Here is an 18267-nt window from a genome sequence, read left to right as displayed (position 1 = left end):
AAATTTAAACTTTTTGACCTCTAAAGATGCAAACAATTTAAAAGTTGCAATTTAGATTTTGAAGGATTGTGTTAGTCAAATACATTGAAATATAAGATAAAAATATGCCATAAAAGATTCTAAATTATGTACATGGTATAAATGAAAGATTGAAATCTTATAAGTTGATGAGTTGAATTAAAGAAGGGAGACTAATCAATTTAATATCACAAATTGATTAATATTAATACATTAACATGACCTAACACATCATAAGAAATTAGTAGTAAGGTTTTCGATGTAAACAATATTCCATAGGTAAATTTTGAGGTGTAATAAAATCTTATTATATTTGTTAGGTATGTTTGGAACAAGAAAGAAAAAACTCATATAAAATTTTAAAAATTAAAGAGTAAGAGAACTAAATATAAAATTGAAGTAAAATAAAATAAAAGAATAAAAAAGTTGGTTGGCACGCAGCGGGACCGCAAGTGCCACTCAACAAACATATAGCGCCACTTTTTGGAGTTAAAAATAGAGGCAGAGGAAACACCAGAATCTCATCGCATATCTATATCGTATTACTTCTTCATTCCCTTTCCGGCTTTCCTCCGCCGTCTCCCCCACCCTCACCGCCTATATAGTTTATTCTATTCCATCATTTGGATACTGGCGGCTTCCGTAATCGAATTTGTAACCGCTACCGTTTCTTTTTTTGGTTTCTTTGGGAAAGCTGAGGTATACTGACTGTCTCTATAAGTTTTGGTTTATTTCCTTTACTTTCTCTCATTTTCTAGATTTGTGTATTTATTTTCTCGTTTGAGTTCTTTGCGTCAGTGTTTTATCGGAACAAGAATTATAATCTGAATGTTTGATCCTACTTACTACACCGTGATGGTGAAAGAATTGTTTATTATCTTGCATGCTGATTAGAAGCTTAGGCGTGATTATATTCGTTAGTCTGAAGTTTTTTCTTGGCTTTTGGTTCTCTCTGCTGCAGTTATAAATTAGTCGACAGTTCGTTGTTGAATGCTCTTACATGGCGGTATTTGGAACATTGTATTCTGTGGAATTCGGGAATGAAGTAGTTTTGGGGAAGATGGTGTGGAGTCAGGGGGTGGCTTTCGGCTGTAGAAGCTTTAGAAGTGTGGTGAAGGAAGTTGCATATCCAATATCGGATCGAAAAGGTATTGGAAGATGCATAGGTGTAAAAAGGAAGAACAAGTTCTCGGTTGTGATGAGTTTTTCGCAGTCGCATTTGAATTCGGACGCTCCAGCAGCTGCTGTTACTGTGTCGAAGGAAGAAGACGACGCCATTAGAGGAAGGGATTTTAGAAGTATGGAGATGTCAGAAGTGGTCAGTGATAAACATGACGCAGAGTTAATTGATGGCAACGGTGGCAATGGAGCTTATAATAACGGTGGAGGAGGAGGTGGCGGTCGCGGTGGTGATGGTGGGGATGACAGCAGGGGAGACAGAGAAGAAGAGGAATTTGGTCCAATTATGAAATTTGAGGAAGTGATGAAAGAGTTGGAATCACGAGGGGTGACTCTTCCTTCTGATATGTTAGAGGCAGCAAAGAGCGAGGGAATTCGCAAGTTGCTGCTGCTTAGATATTTGGAGATGCAGGTATTTTAAGAAAAAAAGAAGAAGAAGAAGAATCTGTATTACATGTTTTACCATTTCTGCTTAACAATGTCCTTGTTGATTATTAAAGGGTTTAGGCTGGCCTCTTGGCTTTTTGATGAGATCCTGCGCTATGATTCGAAACAGGGTTCTGGCTGATCCATCATTTTTCTTCAAAGTTGGTGTGGAGGTCGATTAGCTCATCCTTTTACCATGTTTCAGTATTTCTTGCAAATTTTTATCTGATAAATTCAGAGATATGAATATGATGTCAGCGGAAATAAGAGAAAGAGAAATACGATGTATTAATTGAATGGTCTGATTTAGTCTGATAGTTAATGCTAAGGCCAAATCTTGAGGGTCCTACATAGCAAATTCTACGTACCAAGACTTCTGGAAGTAGAAAGAAAATGGGAAATTAATTGGAAAAGCTTACAGGTGTTAATGAGATAGACTAGGTTTGCATCGTTGATTGGGGCTTTACATGATCGGGTTTCATAAATCTGGTCGGTCCTTTTTTATTTTTTTTTCCTTTTTGTCTAATATTAGTTTCGACATAACTCTGGATGTCACACAGATTTTTAAAATTACTGATTTAATATGGGCAGTTAGTTATTGATTCTTGCTGTGCTACTTTTGCGGAAGTTCAAAAGAGAGGCAAAGATTTCTGGACAGAATTTGAGCTTTATCTTGCTGATATTTTGGTTGGCGTGGCAGTTAACTTTGCTTTGGTTGCCCTGTTGGCACCTTATGCTCGTTTTGGGCAACCATCTGTGTCGAAAGGTTTCCTTGGACGCATTCAACATGCTTGTGAAGCACTACCTAGCAGGTTCCTAAGTTATCTTATAGTATAAAATGGTTATTGCAAATTTGGTCCCTATTATGTTTGGAGATAGTTAGAATTTAGTCCATAAAATCGTGTAACATTGTAGATTTCTGATGCTGAGTTGTGTTTCTTATATATTGTTGTTATTACTTTTGAAATCAATGTGTTTAGAATTTATCTTTATGTGTAGTGTTTTTGAAGCTGAACGACCAGGATGTAGATTTTCTGTCCAACAAAGAATTGCCACATTTTTCTATAAGGTGAGGTTTACATATACTATTATACTATTAGCCAGATCTATTTTTATCTCTTAACAGCTTATTTTGATACTTATCCTTTTAGGGACTCGTGTATGGTGTAGTAGGATTTGGATGTGGTATAATCGGCCAAGGCATTGCAAATTTAATAATGACTGCAAAAAGGTTATATATATTCTTTACTAATGTTATTGTTATTATTTGTTACATGATGATAATTTAAGGCATTTCATCAACTACTGCTCCTTTTTCATATCAGACACATGTAGTGTTATTATTTGTTGCATGATGACAATTTAAGGCATTTAATCAACTACTGCTCCTTTTCATATCAGACACGTGTATAAGTTTATGCATATATATAGTCCACACTATGCTATTGAAGTGTTCCATACATGGTTTTGCATAATAAATGGATGTAAGACTGATACTAGAGAGATTACTTGTTTAGATTCACGAGATCTATTTAGGACCCTAGCCATACATTTATTTCCATCTTCATTGGCCTCACTGAGCTTTTTCCTCAAATTTCTTTGCATTTATGCAGATTTTGGCACTTTTTTTTTGCATCATTGAGTGTTCTGTATTTTTATTTGACTCTTACCCTTTTCCTTTTCTATACCAGGAGCATAAAGAAATCTGAAAACGAAGTACCAGTGCCCCCTCTCTTTAAGAGCGCCGCTCTTTGGGGTATATTCTTTCAACTATATTCGATCGAATTTCCCTGGGTTGTGTGAATCTTGCTACTTTGTTTATTGCTATACCCTCAGTAGATAATGCCTTTATATGTCTACAATGATATGTTGCATGTTTATCATTTGTTTCTCTTGCGTTCCACATATGTGAAGCTTGTGGCTGCTACTTTTTCCAGACGCAAGAACTTAGCTGATATTCTGATTTGATCAAATGCACTATATACTTTGGTTAACATTTTCAAATTTGGATAAGATTCTATTTACTGAGCTGAAATATGAGTTCTTGATATATTGTTGGATTCGTGAGCTTGTGAAAGCTTAAGTATGGTTTCCCTATTTCACTTGACATACATGCTAAACAGAGAAGTTTACCTCTCTAGCCTGTGGGGATTTATCCAAGTTCCTTATGGGGTCCATAATGTTCAGGCCAATTGCCTTGTAGTTTTGAGATTGTTTTTCATTTAGAGTTCTCATTCTTGGTATTCTTCCATTTGTAAATCTGTGTTTTGTTTGTTTCCCACTAAAATTTGTTTTTTTGACCCGAAATTTTCATTCTTTGTATTTAAGTAGTTTTTTGCAATTTCTCACTCAAATATGTTTTCGTACACCCAAATTTGCAGGTGTCTTTCTGGCATTATCTTCAAACACGCGATACCAGATCATCAATGGACTAGAACGTGTAGTGGAATCATCTCCATTAGCAAAGAATATTCCAGCAGTTGCAATGGCTTTCACAGTTGGTATTCGATTTGGCAATAACGTGTATGCTGGAATGCAATTTATCGACTGGGCTAGATGGAGTGGAGTACAGTAAGACCATCTAAACAACAATAAGATACCATTTTTGTCTCCTAGGAGCCAAGAAAATCGTTCATAAGAAAACAAGAGGTGCTGCACTCTAATCGCCTATAATCTCAATTCATCAAGACCATCCCCTCAACCCCACAGGTGTAACTTAAGCTTTTGACATTTACTGTAATATCTCCCAGAACTACTGTAAAATTAATGTCTTGCAGCAATAAAAAGGTTAGCGTAATTCATGAACAGCCAACTCGGTTCATTGCATTCTTTGTTGTTAGCATGATGACATCAAAGCTATGATCATCAAAACATCTGCTTGAAAAACTTACGGTGCATGAATGGCTCGAGAGATTTCCACCCACACGTTTTAAGATTCTATTTTTCTCATATATTTTTCTTAAGAATATACTTTCAAATTTCTCATTTTAGATGTTTGTTATGTCTCGTGTCTTGACTTATAGCAGTGAGTTGTGAGGTGCAGCAACTCTCAACACAAACGCAAACCCAAGCAAAACAAACATCCCTTTCTGTGATTTATGAGGCCACCAATCAAAACGTCCAAGAATTAAAACCCAACTTAGATTAGTATGTTGTTGTATTGTATCACACAAAAAGTATGTTTCTCAGAAGATATTTTTGTGTCACAACTGTATTGATTTAACTCCTACTAATGCGAACAAAGTTTGCTAATTTTGTTGTTTTAAAGGTGAAAGAAAGAGGGTTTTATGAGCAGAGCAGAGAGCAACCACGGAAATATCATCATTTGGCTTTGAAGCACAGCCACCAGATTACTCAAGTATCCTCCTTCTATTCAAAAAACACACTTCATTTCCCTGATCTTAGGCTATAAATTTGCAGAGGTTCGTGCTCGCAGGCTTTTGCAGCTGATTTGGTACAAAGGGAAAAGCCAACTTGTCATTTCTTTTGAAAATGTTGGAGGGCAAAGCTGTGGTTCGCGAAACAGACATGCCACAGGGGATCCAGAGCCATGTCCTTGAGTTGGCTTATAAAGCACTTGATCAACACGAAGTTTCTGACTGTCAATCTATTGCACATTTTATCAAACAGGTTTATTTTCTTTTAACATTCAGAATCTTCTTTATGTAGTGGTTTAAATGTTTATTTTATTAAATTAATTATATGCTCTTTTCACCCTTCTTTTTTTTTTTCATAAAAGGAAGACACGTCCTTTCGTTGCAATAATAGTTTGAAAAGATTCATTTTTGTATCCTGTAAAAAGTTACAGACACCCTTTTATGATATAAAGAAGATATGCCTCATCTTTCACAGTAAACACATCAATAAACAAAGTTACCTTTTCCTTTTAAAATATTCGAGTGTGCCTCGTTTTCAGATACTATAAATTTCTACTCACACAACACGTAGAGATGATCTATGTACACGTCATCCACTATCTGATCCGATGAGACTAAATCTGGAATATACTTTGTGTGGATCATGTTTGAATCGATTTGTCTGAAGAGTAAAGGGACATCGTTTTGAATGAAATAACTCAGGAAGTTCCCATGTTCATCATTTCTTCCTTTTTGCTGGTCTATTAACAATCTCAGTATGATAATGAGAAAAAGGTGCTAGATATCAATTACATACTAAAAAGTGGACCGACCCGTGACACGTTAATGAAAGATTACAATATACTGTCTTATATTAAATTGCATAGTTATACGACTTTGTGCTTTGATCAATAGAGGTTTGATGAAGCTTATGGCCCAGCATGGCATTGTGTGGCGGGCAAAGCGTTTGGAGGTTGCATTACACATCTATGTGGGAGTTACATCTTCTTCCATGTGGACACGATGGAGTTTCTCGTCTTTAAGGACGGAAGAGACTGCTTCAAAAGTGTCGAAGAGACTGTTGGAGTTTGCCGGAAATATTAATCTCAGTGATCTTTATTTACATCTTGTGATATCATCCATTTGCAGAGACAAAGGATAACGAGTTTACATACAACAATAAGTAGGGTATTGAATTTGAATCTCCGATCTTAAGAGGAGTACATGTGAGTTACCTTAGCTTTATTTTGTGTTTGTTTATTGCATTAAAAGTTGAAGGAGTAATAATATAGAGGCTATACATGTTGATATTGAAGTGTGGTGTGGCTGTAAGTGAAAATATTGGACTCTTCTTTAGCGAAGATGTTTAATAAAACAAGCTTATTAGCAAAGAAAACAACAATCATGTGGTGTAACAAATTAAACCATTACATCAACATTTGAATCAGCGAAAGCTTACATGGGGGTAGGTTATAGAAGAAGAACAATCATCATCACCATCACCATGTTGATATTTTGAGAGAACATAATTTAAGAGAAGAACAGAAGGAAAAAGCAGAGTTACCTTGAAGAAGAGTTGTGATAATCTGATAGACAAATCCAACATTGTCAGCAAGGAAGAGGTAATCTGCGACCCGAGGGCTAGAAAAGAAAACCCATTTTTTCGAATTCATAATTCTGATCTAAACCTCAGGATGCAGATTACCTTATCCTTACCCAATAGAAATTACTAAAATCTAAGATCACACAGCAGAAAATTATTCTTAGGAGAAAAGAAATGGCAGAGAAGAGAAGTAAAGAGTAGAGAGTTTTGACTGAAGAAGAAGGTTTGGTTTTAGAAAGGGCTGAACTTCATATGGTAAATTCATTTGTATTTATAATGGGTTTTCCAAGCTTAAAAAATATATTCCAAAGCATATCAAAATTAAAATTTTTACTTTTTAGGAAAAGGTGCATCATAAGGTGCTCTATAAAATTATAAGTTGGGTTCTGTTCTTCCCTAAACCAATTGTAAGGAGCAAGAAGCTTTCCTTTCTCATTTTTATTTCTTTATCATTTTTTTCTTTTGGGACAGTGATTGTTCTTTCTTTGACCACATCTTTTGAAAAAGCGAGAAAATATATATATATATATATATATGTGCAGATCAGAGATCTTTATAACCCTATTTATCAACAAAAGATTTCTCTACATTTTTTCTTCACTGTTTTTTCCTATTTTCAAAGTTAATGTTATCTTATTCATCTTCCCATTCAATTTGCTAATTATTCATGTGATTGTGGTTTGGTTTGCATTCATACGTCATGTTATAATTGGAGAGTTTAATTCCTTAAGGAAATCACAACCCACAAAATAATAGAAATTAATTTTCATTGTGAAAAGGATCGTCGACAGAATATTCTAACTATTTTTAGATGACATTTTGATCTTTTTCTTTTGTTTTTTTTTTTAGTTATTCTAAGCCGTTTCATCATAAAGTTTTTTAATTATTGAATAGAAATGAAAGCTAAAAGCATATTTTACTCAACCTTTCTCCATAGCCAATGAAGCTGATCAATAAGTTACATTTTCAACGGACATAAAACCCTTAGACATCTCGTTACTATAAATCAACCATAAACACACTAGGTTGCTTTAACAAATTAACAGTCAAAGCTCGAAAACCTAGCACAAGATCAAGCAATACCCATCATTTATACTAAAACATGCGCTCTACTATTATAAATTGTTGTATGTATTGAGCGATGGACATTGAGTTGTTGAATAGAATATTTATTCAATGATGAAAACATTATTTTAGAACTTTGTGGAAGAATTTGTTTGTGCATGAGATATGCTTTCTTCTTTATTAGTTGCCAAAAAGTACAAAATAGTAGGAAAAAAGTTAGCTTTTTTTGTTTTTGTTCGTAGGTCATTGATTGGATTGAATAGTGAATTAAAGTTGATTTGTGGTTGTTATGTTAATACACCAACGTAAAGAATAGAGATTCGCCATACCTTTAGTTCAAGCAGTGAAGAGACCGAGCTAGCAAGGCCCACTCTTCTTTAAACAAAGAGGAAAAGAAAGAAGGCCCAAATTCATTTTAGCAGACTAAGAAAGTGAACCTATCGGCCCAATAAATGCCCGCCCCTCCTTTTTGTCGCCATAGCTTTCAAAATAAGTAACACTAGAGAACCACTTTTAGCAATAATAACCAACACTAAAATAACCTTTTAAAAAAATAGAGAATGACCAAATAATGGAGCAAACCTAAAAAATAATTTGATATTTAGTCCAACTCCATAAGATAGATATTTTTTTATAATTTTTCAAATGATTTTACTGGTTGATACACTAAATGTCATTTTTAAAATAACAAAATATAACATAACTTTAAAATATTTAACATTAAGACATTAGTTGTCCAGAACTTTAACATCCAAAATTTCAAAATTCAGATATTAAATATCCTATAAAAATACATCTACAATATATTATGAAAGTAGAAAAAAGAGAAGAAAAGACAGGGAAACCAATTAGCATTAGGGTTCAAAAGAAGTGTCCACATTTTCTATCATCACTTATAGTACCTGCTCATGCTGTATCTTAAAAGTTTATTTGATGTAAACTATGCTTGTGAGTACTTTTTAATATAAGGATGATTGATGTCTTGAATAACATTATAACAAATGATACCATAATGGTAACCAAAAACTTTATATACTCTCTTTTACCCAAAGTATATACTTAATCATAAACCCACAGACATTCCCATCATCCATAAAAAAACAAACCAGTGGTAAAAATTACCCACATTTTTCACCGACAGTTTGAAACCCTAATTATGTTCTACCTTGTTATGAATTCTCAGTTTTTATTTAACCAAACCAGTAGTAAAAATGTAGACTTTTTTCAAAAAGTATTTAAGCATATGGATTGATTCAAAAGTGGAAGCATTTCCATTGGTGCTTTGTTGCCACCATTTCAAATACCTATGATGACCATAAGAGAAAGAATATATAAATATATATAATTAACCCCACGAGTAACCATAATATGAAACTTTCAAATCCCAATCATAAATGCATAGAACCCAAACAGCAAGTTAGGGTTGAAATTTCTAACAACCATTATTGTTATTAATATTTATATATATATATATATATAATATTATAATTGATCCCATAAAAAGCAAAGGCAGTGCACAAATGCCCAGGAACTCACACCACCTACATATGTTCATAAACCCCTTTTTCTTCTGTTCTCTCATTCATTTCCAAATTGTTATACAATGGCAAACAATGGCATTTTGGTCATTGCAATTCTCCTTTTTGTATCAAATTTCTTTTTCTGGTAGGATTTTGGAGGTAAGCCATTTACAGGTTTTGAATTTCTTTTGCTCGTGCTTCTTCTCTAGTAGTGCTCATCTAAACCCCCACAATTTATATATGGTATATAATACAACATCACTACCAAAATAATATGCAACTTCTTGTTTTCTCTATCATATTAAACTCCAAATACCACACATTCAGTTTCAGCCCACAAAGTCATGTAACAGCTGCCCTCCAAGAACATCTCGACTGAAATGTCCACCCATCACATACCCATCGCTGTTTCCTTGTATTCCTAGGCCAAAACGTCGAGTGGCTGCGACAGGGAACCCTACAGGGAAGGGTTCAGAAAAGCCACCTATACCGTTATTCTGGTGAAGACCAAGAGTCAAGGAAACTCCACCGTTGTTACCCGCCATGTTTACGTTCGCTCCAACATGGGGATGGCTTGATAAGTTGTAGGATACATTCAAGGGCTCGTCATGGTTTCCCATTGGCATGTCGGGAGGTTCATTTCGAGTGCGCTTGGGAGGAGTATCTTGAATTTGTTGAGTGGATGTAGAAGGGTTTTCCATTGTGAGCGGGTTCGATGGATGATGATCGTTTACTCTGGTGGTGGTTCGATCTTCTTTATGTAAATTCTTCTGTGTTTGTTGCTGCTTGGTTTCTAGCATGTATATTTCTTCAACCATTGGCTTCCAAAGCCTCACTCTTGCATTAATGAACCAGTTAGATACCTGTCTCAAAGAGTACAATTATTGTCTTTTCAGAGCCAAAAATAAATAAATAATGCGAAAATAAACATGACAGAAATTTTGATATGACAATATATAAAGCGGACCTGACTACGAGACAGACCAGTCTGTTTTGCTAACATAAGCTTGTCTGTATCAGAAGGATAACTGTCCCCAAAAAAACAAAACAATAGCAATCAAAATTCATTATAGCCAAAAGACTAAACCCTTAAATTCACATACTTGAGATAAAAAAAAACTATAGTTATAGAGTTGCTAAGAAGAGTCTCACGGATGCAAGAAATGTTCGAACAACCAAGCACGAAGAACGGTTACTGCTCGTTCAGGCAGCCCTCGTTGTGGTCGCCAAACAGGCTGATGGTCGAGAAATCCAGGGTTCTGAACGGATCTTTGATTGTAGTCACCATGAGTTTTTTTATTGAATTGAAGTTGGTCTAGAATTGCATTTTTCAAGCACTTGAAATGCTTGTACATGGCTTTTATAGCCTGGTTAGCATATGGTGCTGCATTCCCAAGCCCCGAGATGTACTCAAATGATGTCATTACTTCTTGGATTTGTTGATAGTACTGCTTATATTTTCTGTAAACCTAGATGATGAACATGAAAAAAGCAGTGTCAATTTTCTATTAAAACAACAAGAGATGAAAATTTAAGAATTAGAAGAGTTCAAAGAAACCTAATTTCACTCATTCCTCTCCTTGTGGTAAAGACACATCAGTCCCTTTTAATCCTACTTACATTATTGTACAAGCCATGAGCAAGAAATTGGTCAACAGATTATCAAAAGTACAATGGAAGTAACAGTACACTAAAAATAAACAGTAAACTCTTTTTTTTTCTTTTCTTTTTTTTTTTTGTGTGTGTGTGTGTAAACTTTTATTCTTCTGTTTGGATGTCATAAATTTGACCAGACGAAAATTTATGATATTCGATATATTTAGATATAGTATAAATCAACCCTTATCTCAAAAGAAGAAATAATAACTCTTAAGGGCTAAAAATGCATTAAACGGAGAAGAATGGATTTAATGCATGGTATAAATGGAAAAATGATGTAAAATAGTGCCAATTGATCTTAAAATTATAAGACTCAAATTATGTATAGAAATTATGGCATATAACCAGTTTCATGATACTCAGAAACCTAACCCCCAAAAAAATGTTATTGAGAAATGTAAAAGTGTTACGGCAATAAATCCAAACATTTGTAATATAAATTTCTCCACCAAACAAAAAAAAACATTAAAAATGCATTATGAAAATCTATCATACTGTATGATTCATTTTTTATATAGTATTTACTAGAAAATAGGAATAAATTTATGCTCAGACCCTAAAGAAAAAAAAATAGAGAATAATGGAGTGTAAATATAACATTCACTATATTCATCGTAAATATTTTTTAAAAAGAGGGGAAGAAAAAAATAGGAATATATAAATGCTAAGAACAGCTTTAAAGAAGTATAAATCTTTATAGAAAATGGATTCCACCAATCACTTTGATTAAGCACATTATGCCCAGACTTGGTAAAAAAAATATCCTTAGAGGGTAGCAACTTAGTCAGACACACTTTAGAAGGCCAACAATACTCATTTGTGCATATATTCCTTCTAATCACCTTTTTCAAAAAGATAGAAACTATGAGAATGAAGAAGCTGCTACAACTACAACATTAATCAATCCTTTTTTTAATAGAAGAATCTAATGCATAATAACTAAAGCAGAGGATACAACAATATCAATAATAAATAAATAATAATAATAAGTTTTGCATCTTTGCATGTTAATCTAGTCATAAACCAAAGATTGACATCAACATCACATAATCAAAGGAATCATTTCTATCTCCCTAAATTAATTAACTAATACCTCAAAAAAACAATGCAATCCCCCCCCCCCCCTCTTGAATTGACAAAACAAGAGTGCTTATTGGGCTCCATGAAGAAACAACAATAATAATAAAATAATAAGTAATAAACCCCATTGGAAAAAAAGGGGGGGTGGTAATTAGTGATATGCACTAAGCAAACATGATAATTACAGATTAAAGGCAAGACAAAAGTCCCCATCTGATGTTTAAAGGAAGAAGGGGGGGAATACACCGAAATTAGAAAAGAAAACCCCCAAGTTAAAAGTAAAAAGGGGTGAAAGATAAAGAAACAGTACCTCATCAAGCATTGAGAGAAGCGTTGATTTATGAGGAGGAGTAGAAGAATCGGAAGAAGAAGGAAGAGGGTAGTGATGGTCAAGAATTGGGGAATGGGGGAAGGAATCAGAGGAAGGATCATGGATGAAAGAAGAAGAGGAGGAGGAATAATGAACAGAATCACAGAGGTCTTGAAGCAAGTGATGAGCAGGCTTGAGGAACCTGGAGCCTTTTAAAATGGAAGCGTAACCGGTGAAAGGGCCAAGAGGAAGAGGAGGGGTAATAGGAGAAGCAAGAAAATTAGGGTGAGAGGAGAGGGAAAGGGAAAGAGGTTCGGTGGGGAAGGAGTGGATTTCAGGAAAAATAGGGGATTGAATTTGGGGGTCGAAAAAAGGATGGTGGTGAAATTGGAAGCGATTGGAAGAGTCAGAAGAAGAAGGGTCGTAGAAAGGTAGGAAATTAGAACGGTGGTGGTGGTCGGGATGTTCACGGAGCTTGTCACGGCGGCTCTGTTGAGGTACATGGTCGTAGGATTCAATACCCTCAGCCATCAAAAACAAAATTTTACCCTTTTTTTTTTTCCTTTTGTTTTTGTTTTTGTTTTTTTTTTTTTGGTTATCTTTGAGAAGTGTGTGTGGGTGTGTGTGTGTGTTTTGCACAAAAATAAAGATCTCTCTTTTTCACTCTGCAAACTTTTGCAAGTCTTAAAAAGAAGGAGAAGAAAAGAAAAAAATGGTTTGGGATTGAGGAGTTAAGTGTGTTTGTGTGTTGGGAGTGGGAAGTGGGAAGTGGGAAGTGGGAGTTTTTGTGGGTTTGAGGGGAAGAGGGAAAGAAGAGCATAGGGTTTGGAGGAAACCGGAGGGAGACCGGGTAATGCCGGTAATTAATGAACTAACCTGCGCGGCAGATGTTTCTGACACACCCTTTGAGGTTTTTTGTCGTTTTTTATATTTTTCTTTTTTTCCCTTTTTTTTTTCCTTTTTTAAATTTTGGAGGGTAATGGTGGGTTTTCCTATTTAATTATTTGGTTGGATGTCTATGAGAGGGTGGGTGTGGCTTTTGTGGGTCATTCTTCCTTCCTTCTTCTTCTTCTTCTTTTCTTTTTTCCTCTTCTTTCTTTTTTTCTAATTAACCCAAAATATTTTCACTAATCTTCATATTTTCATCTACATTTTACGTCAAACGACTATAATTGATGTACTACTTCTTTTGAAGTTATAATTATTTCTAATTTTTCAAACCCACTTCTTAATTTTATGCCCATAATTTTACATTACGCTTTTTTTTTTTCATGCTAGCCTCAATTTTACCTTATGTAAAAGTTGACCACTTTGATTTTTCATTTCAATTATACTCTTCATTATTGAAAACAATTGGCCTCTTTTTTTTTTCTAATATTCAGATAGTTTGGTACGGGAATTGGATTGTTGATTAGTTTTGCAAAAATTGTTAATATATTTTCAAAATTGGAGTTATTTTTTTAAAAAAAAATTAAAAGAGAAATTAGAGGTTAAAAACTTTGTTTTATTTTTAAATTTCGACTGTCAATTCAAATTCTTTTCTAGATAGAGTTGGAAACTAAAATAAAAAGTGTAGTATATTGTACAATTTTCAATGTCTAATGATTTTAAGACTATAATTGTTACTTTAAAGAGTTCACTTTTATAAATAAAAGCAGAAGGACCGAAAATAGAAGATTTTAGAAAATTTAACACACATAATCTTTAGTTCTGAGCAATAAACTTTTCTATGATTGTTCTATAGTTTTGACAAACTTTATGATGCCTTAGTGATCCATACAAATAGAAGTTTTCAAATTCCTAGAAATTTTGTGTAAAGTAATCAGTATGTATAGTGATGAAATAACACAATGACTATAGTGATATTTACAAAATTAATAATTTTAGTAATGGAATCTTTACGTGAAAAAAAGAAAAAGAGAGAAAAGAAAAAAAAACTAATTTTGCTGTGTTACAATTTCCCTCTTTAATCATTTGCAAACAATAATGTCCTCAATGGAAACTCAATAATATGAACAACCTTTCAACTCTTTATCTTCGCTTTTGTAACCATCTTTTCTTTACATCCATCTTCACTCAAAATCTTCTCTCCTTCCTGCATACTGTACATGTAAAGGGGGAAATATATAGGAAATATGCATTGAATTGTATAATTGAAATATTATTACTTACACATTGATATATAAAAAGAATATAATATATAATATTATTTGAAGAGGCATTAATTTAGAGAAAGTTTCAAGACAGCGATGTGATAGCTTGACTAAAACTAAAACTCCATACTAAAAAACCAGAATATGGAAAACAAAACTAATAAATAAAAATAAATAATGGGTCCCTTGAAAAGTAGTCTATAACTGGATTGATGGAGATTAGAAAATTTTGATTATGTATTGATGAAAAAATTTGAAATAATAATGAAATTACTTATATTGTAATGTAATTCCTAATCAGCTAGAAAACTAAAGTAGGGCTAGTTTGGTTTAATTGGTGTTCCATATTAAAGTGACAACCTTTTTCCTTGTCAATCACACTCAAACAAAACCCTTCTTCAAAAAACCTTTGTGTCTTTCTTTTCTATTTTGTTTCTCTCTTTTCACATAAACTTGTGTGTATTTCAATTCCTCTCTTATTTTTTATTTGTTTGGAAAGATACCAGCCTTTGTTTCTTTTTTATTTTTTATTTTACTTTTTATGTTTGTTGGAGAATATTTAGATTTACTTTTTACAAAAGTGTATTTTCCCACAAATAATTTGACTTCATTACTTACTGTCTCCATTCTAGTTTAACTGATGGGATCAAATGTTAGTTGTCTTATCTCCTTTCTAATTCAAGTGCTGTTGGTTTTGCAATTATGTTGTTGAAAAACTATTTATATTTTAAACCTCTTGATTATAATAACTAAATAGTAATATATATCTTGAGATTATGGATTCAAAATATAGGTTAGGGTTGCATTATTTTTCCACTCTCAGAGACTACATACAATATATAAAAGGTGTTAAAAGATAAAAGTTTGAAAAGGGAATTAAATTTGGATGGAAGATTTCCAACCAATTACCCACCTTACCAAAAAAGAATAGAGAATCATAAAGGAAAAAAGATGGGCCAAAATCTGAGCATATATGATATAGATAGATACACACTTTTAGTCCCCTTTCTTTCACTCTCAAAGTCTCAACTCATTTTTACCCTAAAAAGATTGAAAGAAATTTTAGTACACACAAGATCTCTCCCTTTCTTTTTACCCAAGTGAAATCTGTGTCAGCTTTTGATATCTAAACCCATCAATTTTGAATTAAATTTAGGGAAGGATTAAACGGAAATGAAAATTAATTAAGGGGTTTCGTCAAAATTCAAAATAATGATGATTAAGAGAGAGAAAAATATGGGAAAGTGTGAGATATATTATAGGGTTTAGGGTGGATCAGTACATACTGGTATTCAATATTGGGAGAAGAGTTATAGGGATGTTCAGGTGATATCGTCATTATATATATATATTCCTTCTTTCTTTCTTTCTTTCTTTCTTTCTTTCTTTCTTGGATTGCAAATCTTTTGCTTACGGATGAGCGCCCGAATTTAGCGCTTTTCCACGGAACGGCGTTTCAATTTTCATGCACATACACTTCTTTCAACTTTACTTACCATCCAACAGCTTTTCTCTCTTTTCCATACTGTTTTTAGCTCAAATTGGTTTAAATTCTATTCGGGTGTTACAATTTTGTCTATTTATTAAATAAGTTACCTCATCATCTTAATTAAAAAGTTAATGAAATTCTAATGATAAAATATGTTGTTTTTAAAAATTCAAAAACTAAAACCAACCTTTATAAACAGAAGGACGGATTTAAAACCACTAAAATATTGTTTTGTTGTTTATATTTTCAATTTTAAAAATGATAGATCTTCAGTTTGGTGTTCCAAAATGGTATGATGCACTGTACATTAGAGGTGGGTTTTTTGTTTTTGCTTTTGTTTTGTTTTTACAAGTAGAGGGCTCAGTTAAACTCAGTTCCCAATCTTCTTGAACCATGATTATCCATCTTTGTTTCTCTCGGAAATCCAAACACACAGCCCAGTTTGCTTTGTTGTTTTTATTTTAGCTTTACGCCAGCATCCAATTTGCTGTCAAAACTTTTATTACTCTTTCTTTTACCACCTACTCCCCCTTCATCCATGGATCAATTTATGCCTTCTCTTATCTCACACTTACACCTGCTTTATTACTCAAATCTTTCCCCTTCAGAATCATTTTACGCTTTTGAACAACCCTTTACAGCAATAAATTAAATTAAGTCTCATAAATGGTAAAGTTGGGAGAATTGGATTGCAATACTTTTTTTTCTCTCTGTATAGAGGTTTGAATGGCTTCAAAAGTGGATGTTTTGATTTTATAGGCATATATAATAATCAAAATATTCACATTGATAGAAATATGTTGAAAAATTATAAAAACAAATATTCGTCGAAAAATATTTAGAATATAAATAAAAAGTATACGTTTAATAAAACAAGATAAAAATGTTGTATTATTTACAGTATATTCATATTAGTAAGTGAACTTTTGTTTTTGTCATTTATTCTAAAAAGTCTTTTTACCATACAATAAAAAAATGTCAACATAACTGGAACTCGTGTATGTTTAGAAATATCAATAAAAATGCATGCTACTCAATGGAGATTTAATATCATACTTGTATGATATCATTTGTTTATCTTTTGTTTAGTTTATATTTTAATCATGAGTTTTAAAATGTTAAGTTTAAGTTACTAAATTTGAAGCTTAATCTCAATTTCATCCCTAACTATATGTTGTTCAAATTTAAAATTATTATGAAATAAAAACTAGTGAATTAATTAAATTAATTTTTTATTTATAATTTGTAAATAACAACATTATGTGTCTAAGGTACATACTAATTTATTTTATATATGAAATAACAAGCATGGTAACAAAGAAAGAAAAGCACAAGTCTAAAATATAACAAACACATCATATTGTAATTAATTAACCATATATTTTAAAAGTTGGAAACAACACCTAGACTTAAAAAATAAACTTAGTACAACATTTTAAGATGTATATACTACAAAAATTATCAAAATATTATTTCGTTTTTTATAAATTTTGGTACGCACACAAACTAATTATTGATTAGAGAAAGAACACACACACACTATATATAGTAGAAGGGGGAAAAAATACTGTTGTGACGGCTGGAGATAGGGGAAGTGATGGCGTCAGAAGAGAGGGATCTGAGGAACTGTGTAGTACTCCTAAATATTCACAACACTCACCCAAAATATTTTTCGAATCAATTCCAACCCCTTTTTTTTTTCTGACTCCAATCGTACTTACTTCTCTCCTTTGGGACCGTCCGATTTTTCACTCTTCGGTTTTCCAACTCTCAATCACCTTTTCTTTAATAACAAGAACAGTAATCATCTCCTCAAGTAAATTACAACAAATTAAAGATGACGAAACTGCTTCCAAAAAATTAGTACCAGCTCTATATTATTCTATTTACAAACATGCAGTGACTAAACATATACATATATGTGTGTCTAGTCTCTCTCCTCACTTTACAATGTATCATCACATACATATAATTCAATCATCATCTAAATTTGACTTAAATAACCTACAAATGGCCAAATTGGGTCCGTACAAATATTGATAAATGAATTTGAATATCTAAAGACGTGTTAAGAAGCATATGAATGGAGAAAAGGGGATAGAATAATATGCAACAATAAATAGGAAAGAGAGTGGAGAGAATAGTGATAAAACTTAGTTGTTAATCCAATAGTAGAAGGTAATAAAAGGACTCAACCAAGTCTATAAAGAAAATAGAAAAGAGAAAGAAAAGCTTTATTTTTAACAACATAAATAGCTGCTTCAAAAATTTCAAATGGATAGCAATTAATTATTGTTAATCATAGTTTGAAGGTGTGCGTGGCCCCATATGTTCATACAAACCCTAATCATAATCATAATCTTAATATTAATGTATCATTATAGGGCTCAGTCTGACACTCTGTCCATC

General features: G+C 32.9%; 2 protein-coding genes and 1 long non-coding RNA gene across 4 annotated transcripts; 1 reads left to right on the top strand and 2 right to left on the bottom strand.

Annotated features, from left to right (window-relative positions):
- Positions 1-498: 498 nt before the first annotated feature.
- On the top strand, positions 499-6294 carry LOC101202748 (protein RETICULATA, chloroplastic). Of its 2 annotated transcripts, XM_031882747.1 has the most exons (10): positions 499-717; positions 980-1609; positions 1698-1796; positions 2215-2435; positions 2623-2692; positions 2775-2854; positions 3315-3379; positions 4005-4981; positions 5060-5253; positions 5895-6294. In XM_031882747.1, exons 2-8 carry the CDS (start codon positions 1019-1021, stop codon positions 4196-4198), a joined length of 1320 nt encoding a protein of 439 aa, XP_031738607.1. In that variant the 5' UTR covers positions 499-717; positions 980-1018; the 3' UTR covers positions 4199-4981; positions 5060-5253; positions 5895-6294. The 2 variants fall into 2 exon arrangements, with proteins under 2 accessions (XP_031738607.1, XP_004137924.1); XM_004137876.3 differs by having other exon boundaries at positions 4005-5253.
- On the bottom strand, positions 5636-7103 carry LOC116402735. Its single transcript, XR_004215333.1, has 2 exons — positions 6544-7103; positions 5636-6057 (listed from the first exon to the last, which is right to left on the bottom strand). It is a non-coding gene; the product is annotated as an uncharacterized LOC116402735 (long non-coding RNA).
- Positions 7104-9101: 1998 nt separating this feature from the next.
- On the bottom strand, positions 9102-13011 carry LOC101221128 (BEL1-like homeodomain protein 9). Its single transcript, XM_004137707.3, has 4 exons — positions 12217-13011; positions 10320-10636; positions 10135-10195; positions 9102-10030 (listed from the first exon to the last, which is right to left on the bottom strand). The coding sequence occupies exons 1-4, from the start codon at positions 12745-12747 to the stop codon at positions 9497-9499; spliced, it is 1443 nt and encodes a 480-aa protein (XP_004137755.1). The 5' UTR covers positions 12748-13011; the 3' UTR covers positions 9102-9496.
- Positions 13012-18267: the final 5256 nt, after the last annotated feature.

Source organism: Cucumis sativus, chromosome 3, assembly GCF_000004075.3.
Source record: "Cucumis sativus cultivar 9930 chromosome 3, Cucumber_9930_V3, whole genome shotgun sequence".
NCBI lineage: Eukaryota > Viridiplantae > Streptophyta > Magnoliopsida > Cucurbitales > Cucurbitaceae > Cucumis > Cucumis sativus.
This window is presented reverse-complemented; position numbering and strand designations above follow the sequence as displayed.

Coding starts and splice junctions, on each gene's coding strand:
- LOC101202748 (XM_031882747.1), top strand. CDS start 1,019: ATGGCGGTATTTGGAACATTGTATTCTGTGGAATTCGGGAATGAAGTA. Junction 1,797..2,214: donor TCTTCAAAGTTGGTGTGGAG/GTCGATTAGCTC, acceptor TAATATGGGCAG/TTAGTTATTGATTCTTGCTG. Junction 2,855..3,314: donor TTAATAATGACTGCAAAAAG/GTTATATATATT, acceptor TTTCTATACCAG/GAGCATAAAGAAATCTGAAA.
- LOC101221128 (XM_004137707.3), bottom strand. CDS start 12,747: ATGGCTGAGGGTATTGAATCCTACGACCATGTACCTCAACAGAGCCGC. Junction 10,637..12,216: donor TTCTCTCAATGCTTGATGAG/GTACTGTTTCTT, acceptor TTCATCATCTAG/GTTTACAGAAAATATAAGCA. Junction 10,031..10,134: donor CTGGTCTGTCTCGTAGTCAG/GTCCGCTTTATA, acceptor TCTTTGAGACAG/GTATCTAACTGGTTCATTAA.